Source organism: Stenella coeruleoalba (genome assembly GCF_951394435.1).
Source record: "Stenella coeruleoalba genome assembly, chromosome: 10".
NCBI classification, from domain to species: Eukaryota; Metazoa; Chordata; class Mammalia; order Artiodactyla; family Delphinidae; genus Stenella; species Stenella coeruleoalba.
Window position 1 is genome coordinate 30546370 of NC_137156.1, and position 26045 is coordinate 30572414.

Sequence of the window (26045 nt, forward strand, 5' to 3'; positions counted from 1 at the left end):
GAATTTTATACTAAGGAGATATGTTAAATTAAATAGCAACACTCAAGTCAGAAAAAACACTAATTACAGTCTCCCACTGCTGTCTAGGTTCAATGACAACTCCTGCAGCCTGGAATTCCCCTCTGAGGACTGGGGAGAAATACCCACTCATTATTTTTTCTCATGGTCTTGGAGCATTCAGGTAAAGTCTCAGAGGTTGAACGACTTTAGATTCTAGGGACAAATGACTGAATGCAGTTTTCCCCCAGAAGAGGGACAGCAGATTATGGAGTGTCAGGCTGTCCCCTGTCCTGGAGGACTTGGCGTTCCTCAGGAATTAGCTGGGATCTGTTGATCGGTCCTATAGCCCTGTTTTTTCCTGCCTCCAGCCCATGGAGACCAGCTTCACAACAGAGGAAGACAGGCTGTCGCATTTTGGGTTGTTGTCTTTCTATATTATAGTATTTACACTCTCAAAATCATTCATCGTATTAGTTCAGGTCCTCCGAGAAACAGCCACCATGACTAGATTAGCGGTGAAAGACGTGTATTACAAAATGCCCATGGAGGATAGAAGGGAAAGAGCAGAAGCAGAAAAGATGGGGAGAGCTTTCATGATGCAGGCTGGACACCTGGGAAGGAGATGGGAGACAGAAGGACTGGATACGGAGCATCTCGAGACCGCAGCACAATTCTAAGAAAGATTGGGCCAGGCCGATGGAGGGAGTGCTTGACCAAGAACTGCTCCTCAGGGCTTCCCTGGTGGCGCAGTGGAAGGCTAAAAAAAAAAAAAAAGAACTGCTCCTCAGAGGAGCTCTGCACCTCACAGGAAAGGACCTGCGTTAAACCACACCATGTCCAGTCGCTGGGACCGACCCACAGGAAGCCTAGCTTTCACTCGAATCCACAGGGGTGGGATCTGCGAGGGGTCTTTAGTCAACGGTGATCTCTGTGCCATGACGAGTGGCACATTTTCACGGCCACCGCACGCCCTCCACTTTCTTCCTACATCTTCTCAACTGCCTCCCCATCTCCCCCCTCAGAGGATTATAAGACTTTCAGAAGAGTGGCTTTTAGCTGGTAAGAAATTGTGTAGCATCTGCAATAAGAAGTTATCGTAGTCCAGCTAGTTATTTGATTCCTTCTAGACCAGTGGTTGTCATCTCAGAATCTGAGGGCCAGCTCCAGCCTGCTGCCTGCTTCTGTAAATAAGGTTTTATTGCAACTCAGCCACACTCATTCATTTCCCCCATTGTCTCTGCCGCTTTTGTGCTGTAACAGCAGAGCTGAGCAGTTGTGACACATAGTGTGTGGCCCACAGAGCTGGAAGCAATTACTCTCTGGCTTTTTACCGAAAAGGTTTTGCTGATCCCTGTACTAGATGATTTTCCCTTCCTGAGTTGGTCCTGCATTGTCAGGAGTACAAGACATGGTGCCTACCTCCTTTTTGTTCCTTATGGCCATTTCCTATTGAATACATGACAGGAGAGAAGATTGTGCAGAGCAAAGATGTGGAAGGGATTCTGAATGTAGTTGCTAATTAGCACATGATCCTTTAAGCATCTCACCCTGTCCAGTCATTTACATAACAGCTAACGTGTGTTCGGTTATTTCCCCTGTTGCAGACACGGTTATAAGCACTGAAACTGTGTAACTTACTTAATCCTTACAGTAACCCGACCAGGTACCATAATCTTATAACATCACCCTTCTACAGATAAAGCACTAAGGCAGAGAAAAGATAAGTGACTTATCCAAGGTAGAGAGCTAATAAGTGAGGGAACCAGGATACAATCACCTGCAGTGGTCAGAGTGTAGGTCCTGTTCTCTTAAGCGTCACATTGTACCGCCTTCCTGCACTGTGTATTATCTTATCAAAACCTTATCACTATTCTAAAGCAAAGGCTTTATTATCTGTCCCCATTCTACAGATGAGGACAGAAATGCAGTAATGTAATTACCTAAAGTCACATAGCTGGTAAGTGGCAGACGCAAGATTAAAACCCAGAACTCTCAGTTTGGGATTGACACGTACACACTGCTCTATTTAAAACGGATAACCAACAAGGATCTACTGTATAGCACAGGGAACTCTGCTCAATATTATATAACAGCCTAAACAGGAAAAGTATTTGAAAAAGAATAGATACATGAATATGTATAACTGAACCACCTTGCTGTACACCTGAAACTCTCACAACATTGTTAATCAACTATACTCCAATATAAAATAAAAAGTTAAAAAAAAACAGAATTCTCAAAGGCAATATTTATAATCACTGCACCAGTGTTTCTCAGCCTTGGTACCACTGATGCTTTGGACTGGATAATTTCTTGTGGAATGTAGCCTTGTGCATCATAGGATGGTTTTAGCAGCATCCCTCTATCCACTAGATGCCAGTAACACCCTCCCCCTACTCATGATAATGAAAACCCCTCCAGACATTGTCAAATATCCCCTGAGTGGTAAAATCAGCCCCCTTTGAGCACCACAGCTCTCTGCTTTACCCCAGGGCACTACTACAGGGGCGTAATTACCTCCATATTCCTACGTTTATTTGTGGACCCCTTGTAATCATGACTGGTAGTTGAACGCTTCCCTCTTTTTGTTTTGAAGGACAATTTATTCTGCTATTGGTATTGACCTGGCATCTCACGGGTTTATAGTTGCTGCCATAGAACACAGGTACGTCACCTGGTATGTGGCTGAGCTCTACCTTTCATACAGGTTTATGAAAAGTGCTGATAGGATTGTCAACTATGGTTACATGATGAACAAAAAAGGAGACTGAGCTAGATTGTCAAGTATGTAAAAAAAATAGCTAACATTTCTAGAATGTTTATTGAGTGCCGTGTTCACAGACCATCTCATTTAATCTTCATAACAATGCTTTAAGACGGTTATCATTACCACTGTTTCAAGGAGGCAGAGAATGAAGCTGAGGAAGGGTAAGTAATTTGCCCCAAACCACACAGCTAGCAAGTGACAGCACTGGGATTTGATTCCAGGAGAGAGTTTTCAACACCGCAGCCTCCCAGAATTGTGAAGATGGAATGGGTTGTTCACAGGCAACCATGTCTTTTTCTTAGAACTCCCTTGGGGGCTTCTTTGATTTAAAAAAAGGTAGAGTGCAAGAAAGGGAGTCAGAAAGAGTCACGGCTGGGGATGAGGAACACAGGTGAGATGAAGGAGAGAAAGAGCAAGCGTAAGTAATTGATTCTGTTTGTATTGTAGAGATGGCTCTGCATCTGCGACTTACTATTTCAAGGACCAGTCTGCTGCAGAAATAGGAAACCAGACTTGGCTTTATCTTAGAACCCTAAAACGAGGGGAGGAGGAGTTTCCTCTACGAAACGAGCAGGTATGTTGCAAGGAGAAGAGAGGTGGCATGGTGACCAAAAAGCATAGGCAAAATGATGACATTTGCTCGTTTAATTTAACATATGGCAGACCGTGCTCCTAGATCTCCTTACTTCCCATCCCCAAAAGATCTGTCAGAGGATTCTCTGAGTAATCAAATGCCCTTAACGAACTATCTGGATCATAGTAAAAACAAAGACCAACATAAAAATCCTAGGAGATGACAGTGAATATTCAGAATCCTTTTGCATTAGAAGTAAAGACTACTTTTCACAGAGGTGGTATAGAATAGCATTAAGAGTCCAGCCTTAGAATGCAACTTTCTACGTTTGAATCCTGGCACCATCACCTCGCAGTGGAGTGATCTTGAACAAGTTACTTATTCTTTTTGCTTTGCTTCCATGTTTGATCCGTTACGAAATAATGAATATTAACAGTATCTTTCACATGGGGCTTTGAGGAAGATCAAGTGACATAAAGCACACTGCTTTCCACCTCAGTACCACGCTTTATAGTGGGTGCTTTTTATATATGTTATTGCATTTAATTCCACCCACATTCACTGAGGCATTATTATACAATAAATGGAAGTTCAGAGAGGTTAAGTAAATCATCTGAGGTCACACAGTGGGTAAGCAACAGAGTCAGGATTTGGACCAAGCCATAACTACCTGTAAAGCTGGTGCCTGGGTCATCATGCTAGGCTGTGTTCTAATCACTAATCTCAAAGTCATTTCCGGTTTATAAGCAACCGCGTATTTTTTCCACCTGCCCCCTCTGCACAAGCTTTAAGTGTTACAACTCTTTTCTTTGCCATTTCCTTCTTCTAATCGTCATATTAGGTACTGCAACGAGCAAAGGAGTGTTCTCAAGCTCTCGATTTGATTCTGGACATAGATCGCGGGAGACCAGAGAAGAATGTATTAGATTTAGAGTTTGACGTGGAACAGATGAAGGTGAGCTTAAAAAAAAAGCCATTTTCCCCTGGCCTAGACTTCTTTATTGCTCACATTTTTGTCTGTCTTACTGCTGTAATACAAGATACAATATGATAAAGGGCTGCAAAAAAAAAGTACCTGCAAAATATTCCAACAGTGAGGAACACATCAGGTTGAACTACATATGAAATTGCCACCAGGCAGCTTTGATCTACAAAAATGGCAAATTTCATATGTTTCAACTTAATACAACCAGTGGAAGTATTGTAATTTCTTGGGCAGTTCCTGCATGTTTTTGAGCTTGATCTTGAAACGCTGGTGAAAAGTTTTAGACAAAATATTGGGGTGGGGTGGAAGGATATCAGAGTGGACCGCGTGAATGAAGACTCAAACGTGTGTGTAGGGGGGTGGAGTGTAGGAAAGCACAGGGCACTAAGATGATGGTATGTCCTCCAGACACAGTGAAGCGTTTGTGTCCCTCGGCTAGCCACTCTCCTGTCTCCATACCTATGGATGTGTTGTCCCCTTGGTCTGACACCCCATCTTCCTGACTCAGTCCTGCTTAATTGTCAACTCAAGTCGGGTATTACCTCGGCCATGAAGCTTTCTTGGGCCTCACTGCCCACCCTGGACTGGTCTGGCTGTCTATCATATGTGCTCCATGGTACGACCCTACTGCATCTGCATCGTGTATCCGTCGCTCCTTCCCTAATAGACTGGGAGCTCATGGAAAATGAACTATAATGCCTGGCACAGAGCAGGTGCTCAATCGATACTCAGGGAGTGAACAAACTAATAAACATGGAGGGGGGAGGGGGAGAAATCAGCAATGATGTTGATGCTTGAAGTGTGGGTGAAGAGGAAGGCCATGAAGTTTACCTCTGAACTCTTAGAAATGCTCAACAACTATGTGCGTGTCTTTGTGTATATATAGGTAAGCATGCATGTATATGTACATATATGTGCATATGTTTAAATATGTGTATGTGGGTGTGTGGGTGCTCGTGAATGTATGTATGTGTATATATATTTCTTTTCTAAGAAACCAAGGTACTTAACCATGCCTGTGAAAAGATGTTTATAATTCACAAAATCACTGCCTATCCTCCGAACAACCTGCAAGATACTGATGAACTTACATCATGCTTTTTCACATAGGACTCCATCGACAGGGATAAAATAGCGGTTATTGGACATTCTTTCGGTGCAGCCACAGTTATTCAGAGTCTTAGTGAAGACCAGAGATTCAGGTAAGAGAATGAGTCTCAGTGTTTGGAAGCGGGGGGAGTGATAACACACGTGAGATAGAATTTATCAAATTCTTAGTGAGGAAGAGATCCTTCGGAATTCACAAGTTTGTTCTTTTGCCTCCGTAAAGTCCTCCGTATGAATTTTCCTCAACAGAAACCAACTACGTCTCTTGCTACTGAAAACTCTTCGCATCTCTCCATATTTTTCCTCGTTATTATTCATCTGCTCAAGCGCTTATTATTTTCATTTGGAAGTTTAGCTTTATATATACGTATTATCTGTGACATAATAATTGTAATAAAAATATTGTCATCTTATACTATTTTCTAGACTTCCCCAATAGGTAGGGCATTTTTTAATTAATTTTTTTCATCCTTAAGATGAAGTGTGGGCTAAAATTACATAGTTATGTGGGTGGAAGTCAGGTCCCCAGTCTTCTAACTTGAAGAAATATTTTCTTTCTTGAACCATTTTATCCCAGATTGATGAGACCATGTAGAACCAACCATGTAGAAAGAGGGTAGGATCATCTGTGAAACTTCATCTCACATTTCTTAAAATCTGTTTCAACGTAAGGGGATTCTCTTCTTTCCTCCATTTAGCACATAAAATAGAGTGTCCAAAAGGCTAAGAAACATAGGATAACTTACTTTTAAAAAGAAAATTAATTACATTTCATTTTCAAATGATATACTCCATAGGCTTTTCTTCAACACCCAGACACTCTTCCAGGTGAGGAATGGGTCTAACTGTTACTCTGAAAGAAGTATAATGAGTACACGACAGTGTCCAGAAGGACTAGAAACACAGGGGCAATAGTGCATGTACTGTATTTTTTCAGATACCCCCCAATTTTGAAGAATAGTACTTATAATATTTTAAAATTTATCTTGAAAGATGACAAAAAATGAATAAAAAAATTTTAAATATTATGTCTTTCTAAAGGTTGCAATTCTTAAATGCCTCCTAAAGAAAATGATTGTATAATTACAAGTTTGCTACCTTATAAAGCTAATCATATCCCTTTCCCACAGTGAAGTATAATACCTCTTCAGCTCAGTGAGATAACCCATAATGATCTGGTGTGCTGTGTGTCTCTGAATCCTTGCATTATTAGACATTCCTGTATCTGGGCCAGTGTGTAACCAGACTTCTTTGATCAGGTGCGGTATTGCTCTGGATGCATGGATGTTTCCAGTGGCTGATGAAGTATATTCCAGAATTCCTCAGCCCCTCTTTTTTATCAACTCGGAACGATTCCAATACCCTTCTAATATTATAAAAATGAAAAAATGCTACTTACCTGATAGAGAAAGAAAAATGATTACAATCAGGTAAGTATCAGTAAGTGACTTATTACATCATCTGAAACAGAAACTTGAAACTTGGATAAACAAGTAACGATATCATTTGGTTGCTACTCTAGAATTATTCAATTTGTTGTTTAGACTTGGAATAAGGGAGAATATTAGATAATCTCAGTTTCCAAGTGCATTTAGACTTACTCTTTTTAAAATGCAAATTTTTGGGGCTTCCCTGGTGGCGCAGTGGTTGGGAGTCCGCCTGCCGATGCAGAGGGTGCAGGTTCGTGCCCCGGTCTGGGAGGATCCCACGTGCCGCGGAGCGGCTGGGCCCGTGAGCCATGGCTGCTGAGCCTGCGCGTCCGGAGCCTGTGCTCCACAACGGGAGAGGCCACAGCAGTGAGAGGCCCGCGTACCGCAAAAAAAAAAAAAAAAAAAAAAAAAGTAAAATGCAAATTTTTGAGTAGTGTTAATATACTATTAATGTTAAATACTATTAACTATGTTAATATACTATACAGCACGTGCTGATAAATAAAATTTGCATGATACATGCTACCTTTATCTAAATGTAAGAGCAAACCTATACATTTTTAGGGCTGGGATGGGGGAAGTATTCCATCAGTAAGCTAGGCTAAGAACTCTTTAGAAAAAAAGTAAGATCATCTGTTGAGAACTGCAGTGTGTTTATCTGTTTGGTAAGCAGATGAATTTATAAATTCTCAAAAGTTATAATAGAGTCCCTTGAAGGGTCAGCAACATGCTTATATCGTGGATGTGAAAAAGAACTCCCAATAGCGTTTTGAACTCACGATGAGATGCTACAAAGCAAAGACTGAGCTCCTTCCTCTCCTATCTGAAACCTGATTTACTTAGAAGGGCACAGAAGAGGTGGCAAGAAGGAAACACACACAGTAAAGGCAGTAAACACCCCCAGGACAGAGAATGGAGGACTCTTCCAATTAAGGTGGTCAGAAAAGGCTGCTTAGAAGAAATTGGGGTAGAATTGGGTCTTGAAGGATCAAGAGACATTATTATTATTAAGATTTAATTTAATTTTTATTTTTTTTGGTTGTGCTGGGTCTTTGTTGCTGCGCGCGGGCTTTCTCTAGTCGTGGTGAGCGGGGGCTACTCTTCGTTGCGGTGCGTGCACGGGCTTCTCATTGTGGTGGCTTCTCTTGTTGTGGAGCACAGGCTCTAGGCACGTGGGCTCAGTAGTTGTGGCACATGGGCTTAGTTGCTCCGCAACATGTGGGATCTTCCCGGACCAGGGATTGAACCCGTGTCCCCTGCATTGGCAGGCGGATTCTTATCCACTGCGCCACCAGGGAAGTCCCTCAAGAGACTTTAGATAGATGGTGAGGAAGGATCTAGATATTTAAGGTAAGATGTCAACTTAGCTTATTGGTATGTGCAAGTCTATTTAATTCTAAAGCAGAAATATTACAGAACACCCAACCTTCCTTATTGGCTATCACTCTCTCTGTTTCTTCCCTTCTCTGCTAGAAAGAAGAGCTTGTACTTAATATTCCCTGTCCTTACATCCATTTACTCTGAATTCTGCAGTCTGTCTTCCTGAACTGCCACCAGTGAGCTGAAAATGGCCCCACTGAGGACACAGAAGTTTCAGTCGCCTATTGGCAGCCTCAGCCTTTCTCTCTGCATCCCTCCCACCTGTTGACTACCCTCATTTCTCCTCCCTTGGGTACACTAACCCCACTCTCTCCTGCTTCTCGCATCCTGTAGATGGCTTCCTCCCTTTCTCCCCCACCGTCTCCTCCTCTTCAGGCCATCTCTCCACTGTTGGTGGCATCCGGGGTTCTGCTCTCAGCTGTGCTGCGACCCTGCCTCTATTTACCTTCTTTATACTTTTGACTCTCAAGTTTGGATTGGGATGTGGGGAAGAGTGAGCAGAGTCTGGGCCTCGGTTTTGCGTAGAGATACCTAAAAGAATGGTGGTTTGCTTATAAGCAGCAAAGTGAAGAGGAAAAGTGGCATTGGGTGGGGCTGGAAAGGTGTGTTTTAGCCTTGGGTAAAGATGTCTGGCCACAAATTAGCAAAGTATATAATCTGTATATTATTAATGAAATCTATGGAGGCGATGAGACCACAAAGTGCGAAAAGAATTGGTCTAATAGAATCTTGAGGATTTAGGGGAAAAGCCAGTGAAGAACAGAGTAGTTCGGGAAAGGAGGGAAAATGTGATGTCAAGGGAAAAAACAAATGCAAGAAAATCAAGTGTCACGTGTCTCAGAGGTAGTAGAAAATGTGCAGTAAAAAATGGCCGTTTTGGGGAGAAGCTTCAAGACGGTGGAGGAGTAAGACGTGGAGATCACCTCCCTCCCCACAGATACATCAGAAATACATCTACACGTGGAACAACTCCTACAGAACACCTACTGAACGCTGGCAGAAGACCTCAGACCTCCCAAAAGGCAAGAAACTCTGCACGTACCTGGGTAGGGCAAAAGAAAAAAGAATAAACATAGACAAAAGGATAGGGACGGGACTGGCACCAGTGGGAAGGAGCTGTGAAGGAGGAAAGGTTTCCACACACTAGAAGCCCCGGAGACGGGGGTTGGAGGGGGGGAAGCTTCGGCGCCGCAGAGGAGAGCACAGCAACAGGGGTGCAGAGGGCAAAGCGGAGAGATTTCCGCACAGAGGATCAGGGCCGACCAGCACTCACCAGCCCGAGAGGCTTGGGCTTCGGAGGTCAGATCCCAGGGAGAGGACTGGGGTTGGCAGCGTGAACACAGCCTGAAGGGGTTAGTGTGCCACAGCTAGCGGGAGGGAGTCCGGGAAAAAGTCTGGAGCTGCTGAAGAGGCAAGAGACCATTGTTTCCGGGTGCAGGAGGAGAGGGGATTCAGAGCGCCACCTAAATGAGCCCCAGAGACGGGCGTGAGCCGCGGCTAACAGCGCGGACCCCAGAGATGGGCATGAGACGCTAAGGCTGCTGCTGCCGCCACCAAGAAGCCTGTGTGCGAGCACAGGTCACTCTCCACACCCCCCTTCCGGGGAGCCTGTGCAGCCCGCCCCTGCCAGGGTCCCGGGATCCAGGGACAACTTCCCCGGAAGAACGCACGGCGTGCCTCAGGCTGGTGCAACATCACACTGGCCTCTGTGGCCGCAGGCTCGCCCCGCACTCCATGCCCCTCCCTCCCCCCGGCCTGAGTGAGCCAGAGCCTTCGAATCAGCTGCTCCTTTAACCCCGTCCTGTATGAGCGAAGAACAGACGCCCTCCAGCGACCTACACGCAGAGGCGGGGCCAAATCCAAAGCTGAACCCCGGGAGCTGTGCGAACAAAGAAGAGAAAGGGAAATCTCTCCCAGCAGCCTCAGGAGCAGCGGATTAAATCTCCACAATCAACTTGATGTACCTGCATCTGTGGAATACATGAATAGACAAGGAATGATCCCAAATTGAGGAGGTGGACTTTGGGAGCAACAATATATATATATATTTTTCCCTTTTTCTTTTTTTGTGAGTGTGTATGTGTATGCTTCTGTGTGTGATTTTGTCTGTATAGTTTGCTTTTACCATTTGTCCTAGGGTTCTGTCTGTCTGGTTTTTTCTGTCTTGTTTTGTTTTGTTTAGTATAATTTTTAGCGCTTGTTATCATTGGTGGATTTGTTTTTTGGTTTGGTTGCTCTCTTCTTTCTTTTTTTTATTACTTAAAAATACTTTTTTAATAACTTTTTTTTATTTTAATAACTTTATTTTATTTTATCTTCTTCTTTCTTTCTTTTTTTTCCTCACTTTTATTCTGAGCCGTGTGGATGACAGGCTCTTGGTGCTCCAGCAAGGCGTCAGGGCTGTGCCTCTGAGGTGGGAGAGCCAGGTTCAGGACATTGGTCCACCAGAGACCTGCCAGCTCTATGTAATACAAACAGCGAAAATCTCCCAGAGATCTAAATCTCAACACCAAGACCCAGCTCCACTCAATGACCAGTAAGCTACAGTGCTGGACACCCTATGCCAAACAACTAACAAGGCAGGAACACAACCCCACCCATTAGCACAGAGGCTGCCTAAAATCATAATAAGGCCACAGACACCCCAAAACACACCACCAGACATGGACCTGCCCACCAGAAAGACAAGATCCATCCTCATCCACCAGAAAACAGGCACTAGTCCCCTCCACCAGGAAGCCTACACAACCCACTGAACCAACGTTAGCCACTGGGGACAGACACCAAAAACAACGGGAACTACGAACCTGCAGACTGCAAAAAGGAGACCCCAAACACAGTAAGTTAAGCAAAATAAGAAGACAGAGAAATACACAGCAGATGAAGGAGCAAGGTAAAAACCCACCACACCTAACAAATGAAAAGGGAACAGGCAGTCTACCTGAAAAAGAATTCAGAATAATGATAGTAAAGATGATCCAAAATCTTGGAAATAGAATGGAGAAAATACAAGAAACGTTTAACAAGGACCTAGAAGAACTAAAGAGCAAACAAACAGTGATGAACCACACAATAAATGAAATTAAAAATTCTCTAGAAGGGATCAATAGCAGAATAACTGAGGCAGAAAAATGGATAAGTGACGTGGAAGATGAAATACTGGAAATAACTACTGCAGAGCAGAATAAAGAAAATAAAATGAAAAGAATTGAGGACAATCTCAGAGACCTCTGGGACAACATTAAACACACCAACATTCGAATTATAGGGGTCCCAGGAGAAGAAGAGAAAAAGAAAGGGACTGAGAAAATATTTGAAGAGATTATAGTTAAAACTTCCCTATTATGGGAAAGGAAATAGTTAATCAAGTCCAGGAAGCACAGAGAGTCCCATACAGGATAAATCCAAGAAGAAACACACCAAGACACATATTAATCAAACTATCAAAAATTAAATACAAAGAAAAAATATTAAAAAGCAGCAAGGGAAAAACAACAAATAACATACAAGGGAATCCCCATAAGGTTAACAGCTGATCTTTCAGCAGAAACTCTCCAAGCCAGAAGGGAGTGGCAGGACATATTTAAAGTGATGAAGGGGAAAAACCTACAACCAAGATTACTCAACCCAGCAAGGATCTCATTCAGATTTGACGGAGAAATTAAATCCTTTACAGACAAGCAAAAGCTAAGAGAATTTAGCACCACCAAAAGAGCTTTACAACAACTGCTACAGGAACTTCTCTAGGCAGGAAACACAAGAGTAGGAATGGTAACAGAAACATACGTATCAATAATTACTCTAAATGTAAATGGATTAAATGCTCCAACCAAAAGACACAAGCTTACTGAAAGGATACAAAAACAAGACCCACATATATGCTGTCTATAAGAGACCCACTTCAGACCTAGGGAGACATACAGACTGAAAGTGAGGGGATGGAAAAAGATATTCCATACAAATGGAAATCAAAAGAAAGCTGGAGTAGCAATTCTCGCATCAGACAAAATAGACTTTAAAACAAAGACTATTACAAAAGACAAAGGAGGACACTACATAATGATCAAGGGATCAATCCAAGAAGAAGATAAAACAATTGTAAATATTTATGGACCCAACATAGGAGCACCTCAATACATAAGGCGAATACTAAGAGCCAAAAAAGGGGAAATTGACAGTAACACAATCATAGTAGGGGACTTTAACACCCCAGTTTCACCAATGGACAGATCATCCAAAATGAAAATTCATAAGGAAACACAAGCTTTAAATGACACATTAAACAAGATGGACTTAATTGATATTTATAGGACATTCCATCCAAAAACAACAGAATACACTTTCTTCTCAAGTGCTCATGGAACATTCTCCGGGATAGATCATTTCTTGGGTCACAAATCAAGCCTTGGTAAATGTAAGAAAATTTAAATTGTATCAAGTATCTTTTCTGACAACAACACTATGAGACTGGATATCAATTACAGGAAAAAATCTGTAAAAAATACAAACACATGGAGGCTAAACAATACACTACTTAATAACCAAGAGATCACTGAAGAAATCAAAGAGGAAATAAAAAAATACCTAGAAACAAATGACAGTGAAAACACGATGACCCAAAACCTATGGAATGCAGCAAAAGCAGTTCTAAGAGGGAAGTTTACAGCAATACAATCCTACCTTAAGAAACAAGAAACATCTCAAATAAACAACCTAACATTACACCTAAAGCAATTAGAGAAAGAACAAAAAAAAACCCAAAGTTAGCAGAAGGAAAGAAATCATAAAGATCAGATCAGAAATAAATGATAAAGAAACGAAGGGAACTATAGCAGAGATCAATAAAACTAAAAGCTACTTCTCTGAGAAGATAAACAAAATTGATAAACCATTAGCCAGTCTCATCAAGAAAAAAAGGGAGAAGACTCAAATCAATAGAATTTGAAATGAAAAAGGGGAAGTAACAACTGACACTGCAGAATCACAAAGGATCATGAGAGATTACTACAAGCAACTAGATGCCAATAAAATGGACAACCTGGAAGAAATGGACAAATTCTTAGAAATGCAAAACCTTCCAAGACTGAACCAGGAAGAAATAGAAAATATGAACAGACCAATCACAAGCACTGAAACTGAAACTGTGATTAAAAATCTTCCAACAAACAAAAGCCCAGGACCAGATGGCTTCACAGGCGAATTCTATCAAACATTTAGAGAAGAGCGAACACCGATCTTTCTCAAACTTTTCCAAAATATAGAGAGGGAGGAACACTCCCAAACTCATTCTACGAGGCCACCATCACCCTGATACCAAAACCAGACAAAGATGTCACAAAGAAAGAAAACTACAGGCCAATATCACTGATGAACATAGATGCAAAAATCCTCAACAAAATACTGGCAAATAGAATCCAATAGCACATTAAAAGGATCACACACCATGATCAAGTGGGGTTTATCCCAGGAATGCAAGGATTCTTCAATATATGCAAATCAATCAATGTGATACACCATATTAACAAATTGAGGGAGAAAAACCATATGATCATCTCAATAGATGCAGAGAAAGCTTTCGACAAAATTCAACACTGATTTATGATAAAAACCCTCCAGAAAGTAGGCATAGAGGGAACTTACCTCAACATAATAAAGGCCATATATGACAAACCCACAGCCAACATCGTCCTCAATGGTGAAAAACTAAAACCAATCCCACTAAGATCAGGAACAAGAAAAGGTCGCCCACTCTCACCACTAGTATTCAACATAGTTTTGGAAGTTTTAGCCACAGCAATCAGAGAAGAAAAAGAAATAAAAGGAATCCAAATCAGAAAAGAAGAAGTAAAGCTGTCACTGTTTGCAGATGACATGCTACTATACATAGAGAATCCTAAAGATGCTACCAGAAAACTACTAGAGCTATCAATGAATTGGGTAAAGTAGCAGGATACCAAATTCATGCACAGAAATCTCTTGCATTCCTATACACTAATGATGAAAAATCTGAAAGTGAAATTAAGAAAACACTCCCATTTACCATTGCAACAAAAAGAATAAAATATCTAGGAATAAACCTACCTAAGGAGACAAAAGACCAGTATGCAGAAAATTATAAGACACTGATGAAAGAAATTAAAGATGATACAAATAGATGGAGAGATATACCATGTTCTTGGATCGGAAGAATCAACACTGTGAAAATGACTATACTACCCAAAGCAATCTACAGATTCAATGCAATCGCTATCAAACTACCACTGGCATTTTTCACAGAACTAGAACAAAAAATCTCACAATGTGTATGGAAACACAAAAGACCCCAATTAGCCAAAGCAATCTTGAGAAAGAAAAACAGAGCTGGAGGAATCAGGCTTCCTGACTTCAGACTATACTACAAATCTACAGTAATCAAGACAGTATGGTACTGGCACACAAACAGAAATATAGATCAACGGAACAGGATAGAAAGCCCAGAGATAAACCCACACACATATGGTCACCTTATCTTTGATAAAGGAGGCAAGAACTCAAAATGGATTAAAGACCTAAATGTAAAGCCACACAGTATTAAACTCTGAGAGGAAAACATAGGCAGAACACTCCATGACATAAATCACAGCAAGATCCTTTTTGACCCACCTCCTAGAGAAATGGAAATAAAAACAAAAATAAACAAATGGGACCTAATGAAACTTAAAAGCTTTTGCACAGCAAAGGGAACCATAAACCAGATGAAAAGACAACCCTCAGAATGGGAGAAAATATTTGCAAATGAAGCAACTGACAGAGGATTAATCTCCAAAATTTACAAGCAGCTCATGCAGCTCAGTATCAAAAAAACAATCAACCCAATTCAAAAATGGGCAGCAGACCTAAATAGACATTTCTCCAAAGAAGATATACAGATTGCCAGCAAACACAGGAAAGAATGCTCAACATCATTAGTCATTAGAGAAATGCAAATCAAAACTACAATGAGATATCATCTCACACCTGTCAGAATGGCCATCATCAAAAAATCTACAAACAATAAATGCTGGAGAGAGTGTGGAGAAAAGGGAACCCTTTTGCACTGTTGATGGGAATGTAAATTGATACAGCCACTATGGAGAACAGTATGGATGTTCCTTAAAAAACTACAAATAGAACTACCATATGACACAGCAATCCTACTACTGGGCATATACCCTGAGAAAACCATAATTCAAAAAGAGTCATGTACCACAATGTCCATTGCAGCTCTGTTTACAATAGCCAGGACATGGAAGCCACCTAAGTGCCCATCAACAGATGAATGGATAAAGAAGATGTGGCATATATATATATACAATGGAATATTACTCAGTCTTAAAAAGAAACGAAATTGAGTTATTTGTAGTGAGGTGGATGGACCTAAAGTATGTCATACAGAGTGAAGTAAGTCAGAAAGAGAAAAACAAATACCGTATGCTAACACATATATATGGAATCTAAGAAAAAAAAAAAAGATCATGAAGAACCTAGGGGCAAGACGGGAATTAAATATGCAGACCTACTAGAGAATGGACTTGAGGATATGGGGAGGTGGAAGGGTAAGCTGGGACGAAGTGAGAGAGTGGCATGGACATATATACACTACCAAATGTAAAATAGATAGCTAGTGGGAAGCAGCCGCATAGCACAGGGAGATCAGCTCGGTGCTTTGTGACCGCCTAGAGGGGTGGGATAGGGAGGGTGGGAGGGAGGGAGATGCAAGAGGGAAGAGATATGGGAACATATGTATATATATAACTGATTCACTTTGTTATAAAGCAGAAACTAACACACCATTGTAAAGCAATTATACTCCAATAAAGATGTTAAAAAAAAAGGCCATTCTATTTGATGTTAGGCTGTTGGTGGATTTCAAGTCCATCAATAAGGGATATTTATGAGGTGCTTACAGTTTAAATAATACAAGGCAAAATTTTGTTTGTCTATCTTTTAACCTACTTAATCCAAGGCTTAAATGCAAAGTGTTTTTGCCCAACAGCAAATAGGTATCCAGTTAAGTGTGGTGGTAAGGGGGCAGGATTCTGGCTCTGAGTTCAGGGACCCTCAACATATAAAGCATTCCACCTACTCAAATTGAAAGTAATCATGTCCTCTACAAAGCTGGAATCATCTCTTCTAAAACCAACATGCCAAGCAAGACAGCAATCTTTGCCTTATTGATCTAGACGGGAGGAAGAATATATACTCTAGCACCCCTAAATGAACATCTTTGTGACCTTCAAGTACATCTAAGGAGATCAAATCTACAAATTTTGTTTCCTTGGTTTTCGTAAATAGGCCAACCAGGCCAGCATCTTTCCTGCACGGTAACTACAGAAATAATTTTGTCCAACAAAGTGATTTGTAAATGTCTCCTTTCTCTTTCAGGGGTTCAGTCCATCAGAATTTTGTTGACTTCACGTTTGCAACTGGCAAAATAATTGGCTACATATTCACACTGCAAGGAGAAATAGATTCAAACGTAGCCATGAGTCTTAGCAACAAAGCTTCGTTAGCATTCTTGCAAAAGCATTTAGGTAAGAAAGGGATCTTCTTTCCTGACATAAACCAGATGATTCTCAGGAAAAAACTGTTTATCTTAACTGTGCATGAGTCCCATTTTGACTGTTCCCAGTTGGTTTACGATGGAACACTGCAGTCAGTCCATTTGAAAACAATTTAATTTTGCTGCTTTGCATACTACGCGTCATAGGCAGCAAGCCTACCTGTTAGAGCTAATAGTCTTTCTGTGAAGGCTGGGGCGGATTTCCATGCAGAGGATTCGGACAGCATAGTGCCTCAATTCCATCTCTCGTTCTGATGTTGCAGCCACACAGAGCTCACACAGAGCACCTTGCCTCCATAATGGTGACGCAATGTGGGTCGTCTGTGAGGCTAGGGTGCCACCTAGAGGCACTGAACTGTTTAACACTTTCCAAAGTTGAATATGTTTAGTGACATTTGTATTTTACAGGACTTCAGAAAGATTTTGATCAGTGGGATTCTTTAATTGAAGGGGAAGATGACAATCTTATTCCAGGAACCAACATTGACACAACCAACCACCAAGCCACCCTGCAGAACTCTACAGGAATAGAGAAGCCAAATTCAGATTAAAAGAGCTTTTTAAAAAGTCTTGTTTAAAAACTGTCTAAAAGTGTGTGTGTGTATGATTTTAATGTATTTTCTCAAATAACTCACATTTGAAAATGTAGGCTGTACCACAATAGTGATTGAAGCTTGGATTAAGATTTTTTTCCTTTAAATGTAAAGAAAGACTGCTACATATAAAAATCATACCAGCCTAAATTTTAGTTTTACTAAAGTGTTCCTTTCTCGGTGTCACAATAAAAAACTGATTTTACATTTCTTTAATGGACAAGTATATTAAAACAGGCATCATGCCATTGAAAATGTGTTACAATGACCTAACACTCCCTAAAAACATAATAAAAACAGATTTTCTTGCCTCTTTTTTTTCTATTATAAGCAGTAGAATTGAGTTTTAGCAACATGGTCTTCTGCGTGGGACTTGGTAGCGCTTCTTTGACCTTGGGTCATGGTAAGAGAAATCAGGCCAAGCGGATAATAAAGCCATTGCTTTACTGTGGGATGGGTGCGACTGCACAATTTCAACATAATGACTAAACGGGGAATGGATGGGGGTAAGAATATTGGTGACAAAGCAAAGGCAGCAGATTAAAGCAAGTTGGTAATCTGTTTGCATTTACTTTAATGGTTTACCTCTGAGGCACTCTATTTACTAAAGAAAGGTGCATAAGACAGGCCCACGATTCTAGCCATCACACATTAAATCACTGATTCACCCAAAGGCTGCGACAGATAAGAAAGGACATAATTTTAACTGCTTCATTTTCCACTAGTTTTATTGATATTTAATGAATTTTAAAATTTTATATGTAGTAGTGGGAGGGGAAAAGCACAATAAATGGAGGTAAAAAGATAGCTGAGGGCTTCCCTGGTGGCGCAGTGGTTGAGAGTCTGCCTGCCGATGCAGGGGACACGGGTTCGTGCCCAGGTCTGGGAAGATCCCACATGCCGCGGAGCGGCTGGGCCCGTGAGCCATGGCCGCTGAGCCTGCGCGTCCGGAGCCTGTGCTCCGCAACGGGAGAGGCCACAACAGTGAGAGGCCCGCGTACCGAAAAAAAAAAAAAAAAAAAAAAAAAAAGGTAGCTGAAAGATTTGTGCACTTATGTTTCTGGGAGTCACGGAAAATGTGTTTTGTTTCCCAAGGGGTATAAACATTTCTGCCACTCATCAGTTAAGTATATTTTTGTCTAAGAATGGTCTTGTTCCTATGAATTCTCCATAATTAAGTTTAATTATAGCCTGTGTGAACAAGGATAATCAGTACTTGGTAAGCAAGCCTGGTTAACTACTCTATCCCTATTCCTTTTGCCCAGTTAATAAGTAACTGTGTTTTCCGATTTGGCACTCAGGCCTATCTTAATGTTTTAATGTGCAAAAACACCCATTTTGAGAAATATGATTTCTCCTCTAAATGTTCAGATTAAACATTTTTAAATAGAGAGTTAAACTGCTTAGCATGAAACTGATGGCTTTCCATAATCCGACCCTAATGCATCTTCTCTGACCCTTTCTCCCAGTAATTAACTCACAACTATATCTCCTACATGAATGAGCCAAATGTGTCTAATCATTATCCCAGGAACAAGGAATATACTCATCTACCTCAATTACGTTTCATGCAGAACACTCTTCTTTTTACTTATTGAAGTTATACCCAACTTTTAAGGTTCTTAATTCTCACTATTCCCATCAGGCTTCAGGGTCTCATAATGTTTCATATACATACATCTTTTCCCCCATTCACATGTAGCAAACCTCCTTACTCATTTTAGAAATGGATAACCATTCCAATTGTACTGATGTCCCATTCACTAGCACCTCTTTAAAATCCTTTGTTGGTGGCACATGCTGATACTGAAAGGAGAAAATAACTGCTGAAAGGATCCAGTGAGTTAAAGTTTAAAAAATACAACCTACCGGGCTTCCCTGGTGGCGCAGTGGTTGAGAGTCCGCCTGCCGATGCAGGGGATACGGGTTCGTGCCCCGGTCCGGGAAGATCCCACATGCCGCGGAGCGGCTGGGCCCGTGAGCCATGGCCGCTGAGCCTGCGCGTCCGGAGCCTGTGCTCCGCAACGGGAGAGGCCACAACAGTGAGAGACCCGTGTACAGCAAAATTAAAAAAATAAAAAATAAAAATACAACCTACCATAGTGCATACTGAGTATCTTTTGGGGGAAAGAAGGAAATATTTATCAAATGCCTACTCCTTTTCTGGCACTTTACATAAATTATTTCTAATCTTAAAACCACTGCAAGAAAGGTTTTATTAACCCCATTTTACAGATGAGGAAGGTCAAGACTCAACAATGTTATAATAACCTACCCAGGTCACATATCTAGTAAGCAGCATATAGCTAAGATCTGTTTCCTAAAGCTAGGACCTATACTTTGCATACGACCCCTTATGCAAAACCAGGTTTCAAAAGCATGGGCTTTGAAGTTAGATGGGTCTAGGTATGATCAAGCCTCCAAGATTTGCTAGCTCTTTGACATTAGGCAAATTATTTATCTTCTCTAAAAAGCTTCAATTGTCTCACCTATAAAATATGGATAACATTAATATGCACCTCAGAATCAAGGATTAAATGAGAAAATGCATTTAAAGTACCAACTGAGTGATTAACACATAAAAGCTAACATTTTTATTTATATTTTATAAATATTATATTATTTATATTATTATTTTATTATATATAATATATAATATATATTAATATATATAATATATTTTTAAAAATGTATTTTATAATATATATTATATATTTATATATATTATATATTTTATTTATAATATATTTATTGTTATATTAATATATTATTTATAATATAAAGTATTATATTGTTTTTATTTATTATTTATAATATTACTATGTTTCCCCCAATTGTAGAAAGGTGGTTCATTCCACGACTACAGATATTCCAGAACCACAGATATTTCCTTTTTAATGAAATGACACCACTATACTTTTAAGGACAAACGTTATTCAAATCTTGTGTCATATTAGTATACTTCTAAATTCAAACAGAATATTAGTCAAAACTAGACAGAAAGGCAAAGCTTCAGAAAGAAAACAAAAATTTTGAAGGACTTACTGCTAACAAAGCCATCCTCTCAAGTCGCATCATATAATATGCTTGTCATAAACCTATAATTTTCTATTTTAAACACTATATTCAGAAGAAACCCAAATAGTTTTTTTTTGCAGTGTGAGCTATTAGAAAGATAACACATTTAAAGGGAGAGGAAAGATCCCAGCTCCGTATATGCAGAAATAGTGCTATGAATACACCACACAGGCAGCCTGAGATCTGTTTTGTTTTTGACACATATCAAGCTTTTTGGAAACAACAACTTCTTCTGATTACGTGCCCTCAATTTTCTGAAATATTCTGTTGGTCTGGGCGAGGTAGCACTTGTTTAAGAGCAGCTTCTGACTGACTGGCCGCGTTTATGGACGCAGTTAAATCTCTATCATCTCCAGACCTCTTTTCTGAAACAAGAAGAGAAAAACCTCAAGTTGAGAAAAACATAAAACTAAGAAATTTTGTGTGTGTGTGTGGCGGGGGGCCATGCTGCAGCATGCAGGACCTTAGGTCCCCAGAGCAGGATCGAACCTGTGCCCCCTGCAGTGGAAGCGCCGTGTCCTAACCCCTGGACCGCCAGGGAAGTCCCAAGAAAATTCTTTACATGGGTGCTACTGTGACAAAATTAATGTCCTCTAAAAATGGGGAGAGGGAAGAGATGAGCATTCTAATTACTACAGGGAATTATTCCGACTGACGTGATTTTTAAAAATATTTTGGTTCTCACATTGTACCTATTATCATGTAAAACTTCTCGAAAAAGGTTATGAAATTGGTATATTTTATATTTCTCTAGGATGATATTTGGCAAGGCTGATAACCAATTAGTTCTTTGTTCTCTTTCATTAGTGCGTATATTTCACATAATACTAAAGTCACCAAAAGCTGATTTCATTCTCCATGTGCCTCAGTGTGCTACTTACAAACAAGATCATGCAATACCCAGGAACATCCAAAAAACAGAATCATCACATACACTAAAAATCTCAAAAGAAATTCCAAGAGATTATTTAACAAAGATCATTTGAACATCTGAGCTAACACTGAAAAACTCCTTTAAAATATGAATTTACCATACACCTTCAAGATTAATTCAATCAACAAATTCCCTGTATTTCAAGAAATCTTCTTCTTGTTTACTTTTCACCATTTTTAGCTGAAGTGGTTTTTATTTTCCTACTGCTAACATCCATGGAAATGGATGAACCATTTTTACTTGAGAGATTCAGGGTAATCGTACCTTAAAGACTTGGCCATTCTGGTTGGTAAAAGTATTTTGTTTTAAAAACACAAGTTACCTTTGACCACAGTATCATCCAATGATAGGCAGTAAAGATCTTTTCCCACTATCTGGAATACAGCCTAACAAAAGAAACCTTTGGATTACTACCACTTCTTTATTGTAAATACAAAATAATTAAAATCAGAAAGGGGACCATAGATACACCAGAAAAATGGTGAACAACAAAAAGTAATCCTATTAAGACTATGCCAATTTGATTTTATAATGAAGAATAACGTCAAGTATATTTTCTATTCTTCAAATACCCATTTATCTGGAATATCTCCACTGTAGCATTCCATGCAAGGACTAAAGTGTCCTTTTCCAATTTTCAGCTTTCAAGAGGTGAAGAAGGTCAATAATTTTTTTATAGTGAACAAATTCACTATATGTCCAACAAGAGGAGAAATGGTTTAATGAATCATTGTCTAGTAATGTCATGTAATATTATGCAGCTATGGCCTTCTGGTTGCAGCCAAGATGGAGTAAGCTGACTTACACTGATTACCATGGAAAATTCTGGAAAGAATACAAAAAGCAACTACCTGAGGCTTCTGAAAAGTAAATGGGATCAGAAATATAGAAGGACTGTAGTAAAAACTTGAATAACGACCCAAAACGGGTGAGTTTCACGCCAAATCACAGCTGCCAGGCTGGGGTGGGCAGCAAAACTGAGCGAAATCCCCTCTTTCTAGCCAGTGGAGTGAGGAAAGAGGCCCCGAATACTAAAGGGTGGGGCGTTGGGGGGGAAACCCCTTCACTGTTTTACTTTTTCTGCACAGCAGTCACAGTGCAGGCACCTACAAATCTGAGAGAAGACGCTGGCCAGTGGATTGAGGAAAACAGCCCTTTGTTATCTGAAGAGTCGAGAGGCAGGGGGTGGGGTGTGGGGGTTTTCTCTCTCTTTTCTCTATCTGCTTCACACCAGAGGCAGGCCTGTCAAACAGAGCTGCCTGGTCAGCACGCGGGGAAACACTGGGAGAAGCATGCTTTCTGGCCAGAGGACCAGGAAACGGGGCCCCTGGGGGCTGAATAAGAGAGGACCCTTGGAGCCTCAAAGTATGGAGGAAATCTCAGAGAGGAAAGGAATTGGAAAATTTGAACCCCTAATATTATATGTGAACCTAAGGTCATTCCGAATGATGCAAATGCAGAACAGAATCAAGAAAAGAAAAGCATAGCTAAGTCTTTAACCCCTGAGTGACTGTATAAACCTCTGTCCAAGTTCTAGACTAACCCCTCTGTGGCTTATGCCCTGGGCAGACCCAAACATTACAGCAAAGACGTTGAAGACTAAACTGACACTGGAACCACCAAACACACAGAGAGAGAGAGAGAGAACTTGTGGTATGAACCTAATCAGGTTGACCACCTGCTAAAACAAAAACTTTAACATTTTCCAGAAGATTTTAACAGCCTCCAAAGTCTTACAACATCATATTCAAAACATTCAGAATATAATCCAAAATTACTCAACATACAACGAACGAGGAAAGGCTAATCATTTCTTAAGACAATCAGTAGATGAAAACCCTGCCATGACGAGATACTGGAACTACCAGATACAGATTTTGTAGCAAGAAGTTCAACAAACTGCAAACAGGATAAACACAAATGTCTAGATATATAAAAACAGCATGGGAGATTGCCTACCGTATAATCTTAAATGAAGAAAACAGAATATAAAACTGAATTACAATGAAATCAACCATGTTCAAAATATGTAGATGATATATTTATATTCCATATAAACAGAAAGATTATTAAAGAAAACCAAACTGATCAGTCCGTTTGCCTTTGGAAAGATGTATTACAGGTGATTGATACTTCCTCTTTTTAACTTTGCCATATTCCCAGATTTTCTGCATCAAACGTATTTCATAAAGGTCACAAATGCCAAACAATTTTCCTTTTTTTAAATTCCAAAATGAAAATCAATGAGTAAAACATTAATAAGAGATACTGGGCATAAAATCTAGAAACATTGCATTATTGCTATTTTCCACTGTTATTATTACAATAGTAGTATTTTTTCCTCTATTATTCCTAAACACAAGGGCTTTGGAAATAGTTCCAGTCACCTTTCAAAATGAAAGAGAACACTCTCATTAATTACTATTTACATAAACCCATACCTCATATGGACTCTTATCCAATTTGGGTATACCATTCCAGACATTCTCAGGGTTCACTACCTCTTCCATACCATTTGAAAGGTTCAAAACCTACAGGAGAAAAAAAATAGTAAAAACCAGTCATTCCAAAAGCTGTGACTGATGTATGTACCACAGCAACCATTTTTAAAAGGAAATACTTGAAAAGGTAATTAAATGATTTTATTAAACATCAATATTACATTTCAACTCAATGGTACTTCAGTTCAAAAAACGTACATTGAGTATCTGTGCCTAGAGATCAAAGGCATAAAATTTAGATCTCAAGAAGTTCAAAATTTGGTGGAGGAACAGACCACTAAGCAGACAGTTACAATACAGTGTAGGAAGTACAGACTCCTGCCATAGGAGGTATAGGAATACAACACAGGTATAAAGCTTTTGTTGGCGGGGGACAGAGAGGAGTGAAGAGATGGAGAGATTTAGAAAATAATGCTAGTGAATGCTTCCTGGAAGAGGCAATGGCTAATCTTTTAAAGATAAGTGGAAATTATCCAGTTTGGGAAGGGGACAGAATACAGGCAAATAGGACTGCATTATTAACTATATCAAAGAAGCCAAACACAAGAGTATAATAAGAGAAATCAAGCAGTATGGTGTTCATCTAATATAAGATACAAAACCCAAAGGAGTAAGACCTAAGGCTGGATGCTCAACCCCAGAGAACCTCCTGTGGCATGTTAATGACTTTTCCAGACTTGAGGGTCTCAAATTTTCATGGTGCAAGAGTACACGTTACTCGTCCTTCCCCTGGAAATCCTCAATCAGCCAGCCAGGGCAAGGTCCAGAAATCTAGCAATACATTTAAGAAATGTGCCAGGTGATTCTGATTAAGGTGGTTTTCAGACCACAGGAAACACACAATCTACTGGAGGTTTCCAAGAGGTTTTCCACAAGCGAATGATGGAGTCAGATTTGCATTTGACAAACTTCACACTGGCAGTGTGGAGAATCAACTGAATAAAGACTAGAAGTAAACCAGTAGAAGGTTATTAGAGGCATCTAGCTGTGAAATGAGAGACTTAATCAAGACAGTGGCATTAGGTATAAAAAGTTTTAACAAAGAGATAAGAAGTGGAAAGTGCAGAACTCAGTGACTGACAGATAGGATTTCGGGAGTAAGGGAGATGAAAGAGCCCTGGATGCTTACATAGGAACTTTTTAAATGATTCTTGCACTGCATCAAATTATCACGGGGAATGAGCAGGTAAATAATCTACTCAATTGGATTTTCTAGTCTGATAAAGTTTGGTAAAATTTCCTTAACAATCTGCAAGTACATTTTGAGACAAATTACTTCAGTTTTACATACCCTTGTGCCTTCTTCAGCTAATTCCAAAATCTCACATTTAGACCACGTGTTTCTTAGACTTGACCACACAACACATTTGGATCCCACGGTAAATCCTTTCAGAGTGTAGGTGTTCTCTGGTTGAGCTGCCAAATTGAATAGAGCAAGACTCAATGCATACCTCTTAATTCCTTAAAGATATGCAAGCAAAGCATTCCCCCAACATGCATTTACTATTCTCGTATCATCAATATCACATACGGGATGACATGTTCTAAGTCTCCCTCCCTCGATTTTATTTTTAAATTCTTCCAGTGGCCCTTCCCCGTATAATTCCTTACCGTTCTCCTCAAAAAACACGACCATGATGCGCTGTTTTTTTAAGGATGTGAATCTGATTTCTAACGTTGAGAGTTACTACTTAAAGCTGGCTATTATAGCCACATGGAATGTGGTCTGTGGTTACAACAGCCATTTCTACAGCAAAGCAGCATGGTACATACAAGTGAGCAGACACTTTTATCACAAAGCTGTTACTTATTATTAAAATATGACAATGAGGACTAAAAATCCAGGCTGGTATTTAAATAAATTACTGTACATCCACAGGATGGCATACTACAGAACTAAAATATTTTTGAAAGCATATTTAAGGGATTAAAACACAGGATTCAACACTGTATGACAGTATGACCTCTAGTTAGTTTTTTAAACTGTATGTGAGTAGACACACACAGAAAGGGTGAGAAACGTCAGGAAGGAAGTATATACACCATCAAAGCATTCACAGTGGCCATTTCTTGGTGCTGGGATTATGATGATTTTCATTCTCCTTAGTCTATTGT

At 40.1% G+C, this 26045-nt stretch overlaps 2 protein-coding genes across 4 annotated transcripts in view; one reads left to right on the top strand and one right to left on the bottom strand.

Annotated features, from left to right (window-relative positions):
• The window catches only part of PLA2G7 (phospholipase A2 group VII), a 34361-nt gene extending 16629 nt beyond the window's left edge, over positions 1-17732 (top strand). For both annotated transcript variants that reach the window (XM_079933561.1, XM_079933562.1), the window contains 8 exons: positions 88-181; positions 2597-2665; positions 3215-3341; positions 4183-4296; positions 5437-5528; positions 6693-6863; positions 16647-16795; positions 17233-17732. In XM_079933561.1, coding sequence (XP_079789687.1) covers positions 88-181; positions 2597-2665; positions 3215-3341; positions 4183-4296; positions 5437-5528; positions 6693-6863; positions 16647-16795; positions 17233-17375 — 959 coding nt within the window. In that variant the 3' untranslated portion in view covers positions 17376-17732. The remainder of the gene's footprint in view (positions 1-87; positions 182-2596; positions 2666-3214; positions 3342-4182; positions 4297-5436; positions 5529-6692; positions 6864-16646; positions 16796-17232) is intronic.
• The window catches only part of TDRD6 (tudor domain containing 6), a 63008-nt gene that overhangs the window by 27420 nt on the left and 9543 nt on the right, over positions 1-26045 (bottom strand). Inside the window, exons 2-4 of one of the 2 annotated variants that reach the window (XM_079934902.1) lie at positions 25222-25346; positions 23871-23960; positions 20284-20860 (exon numbers count right to left, since the gene is read on the bottom strand). In XM_079934902.1, the coding sequence (XP_079791028.1) occupies positions 20831-20860; positions 23871-23960; positions 25222-25346 (245 nt within the window). In that variant the 3' untranslated portion in view covers positions 20284-20830. Of the gene's footprint in view, positions 1-20283; positions 20861-23870; positions 23961-25221; positions 25347-26045 lie in introns of those variants that run through there. The other variant, XM_079934903.1, reaches the window with a different exon arrangement.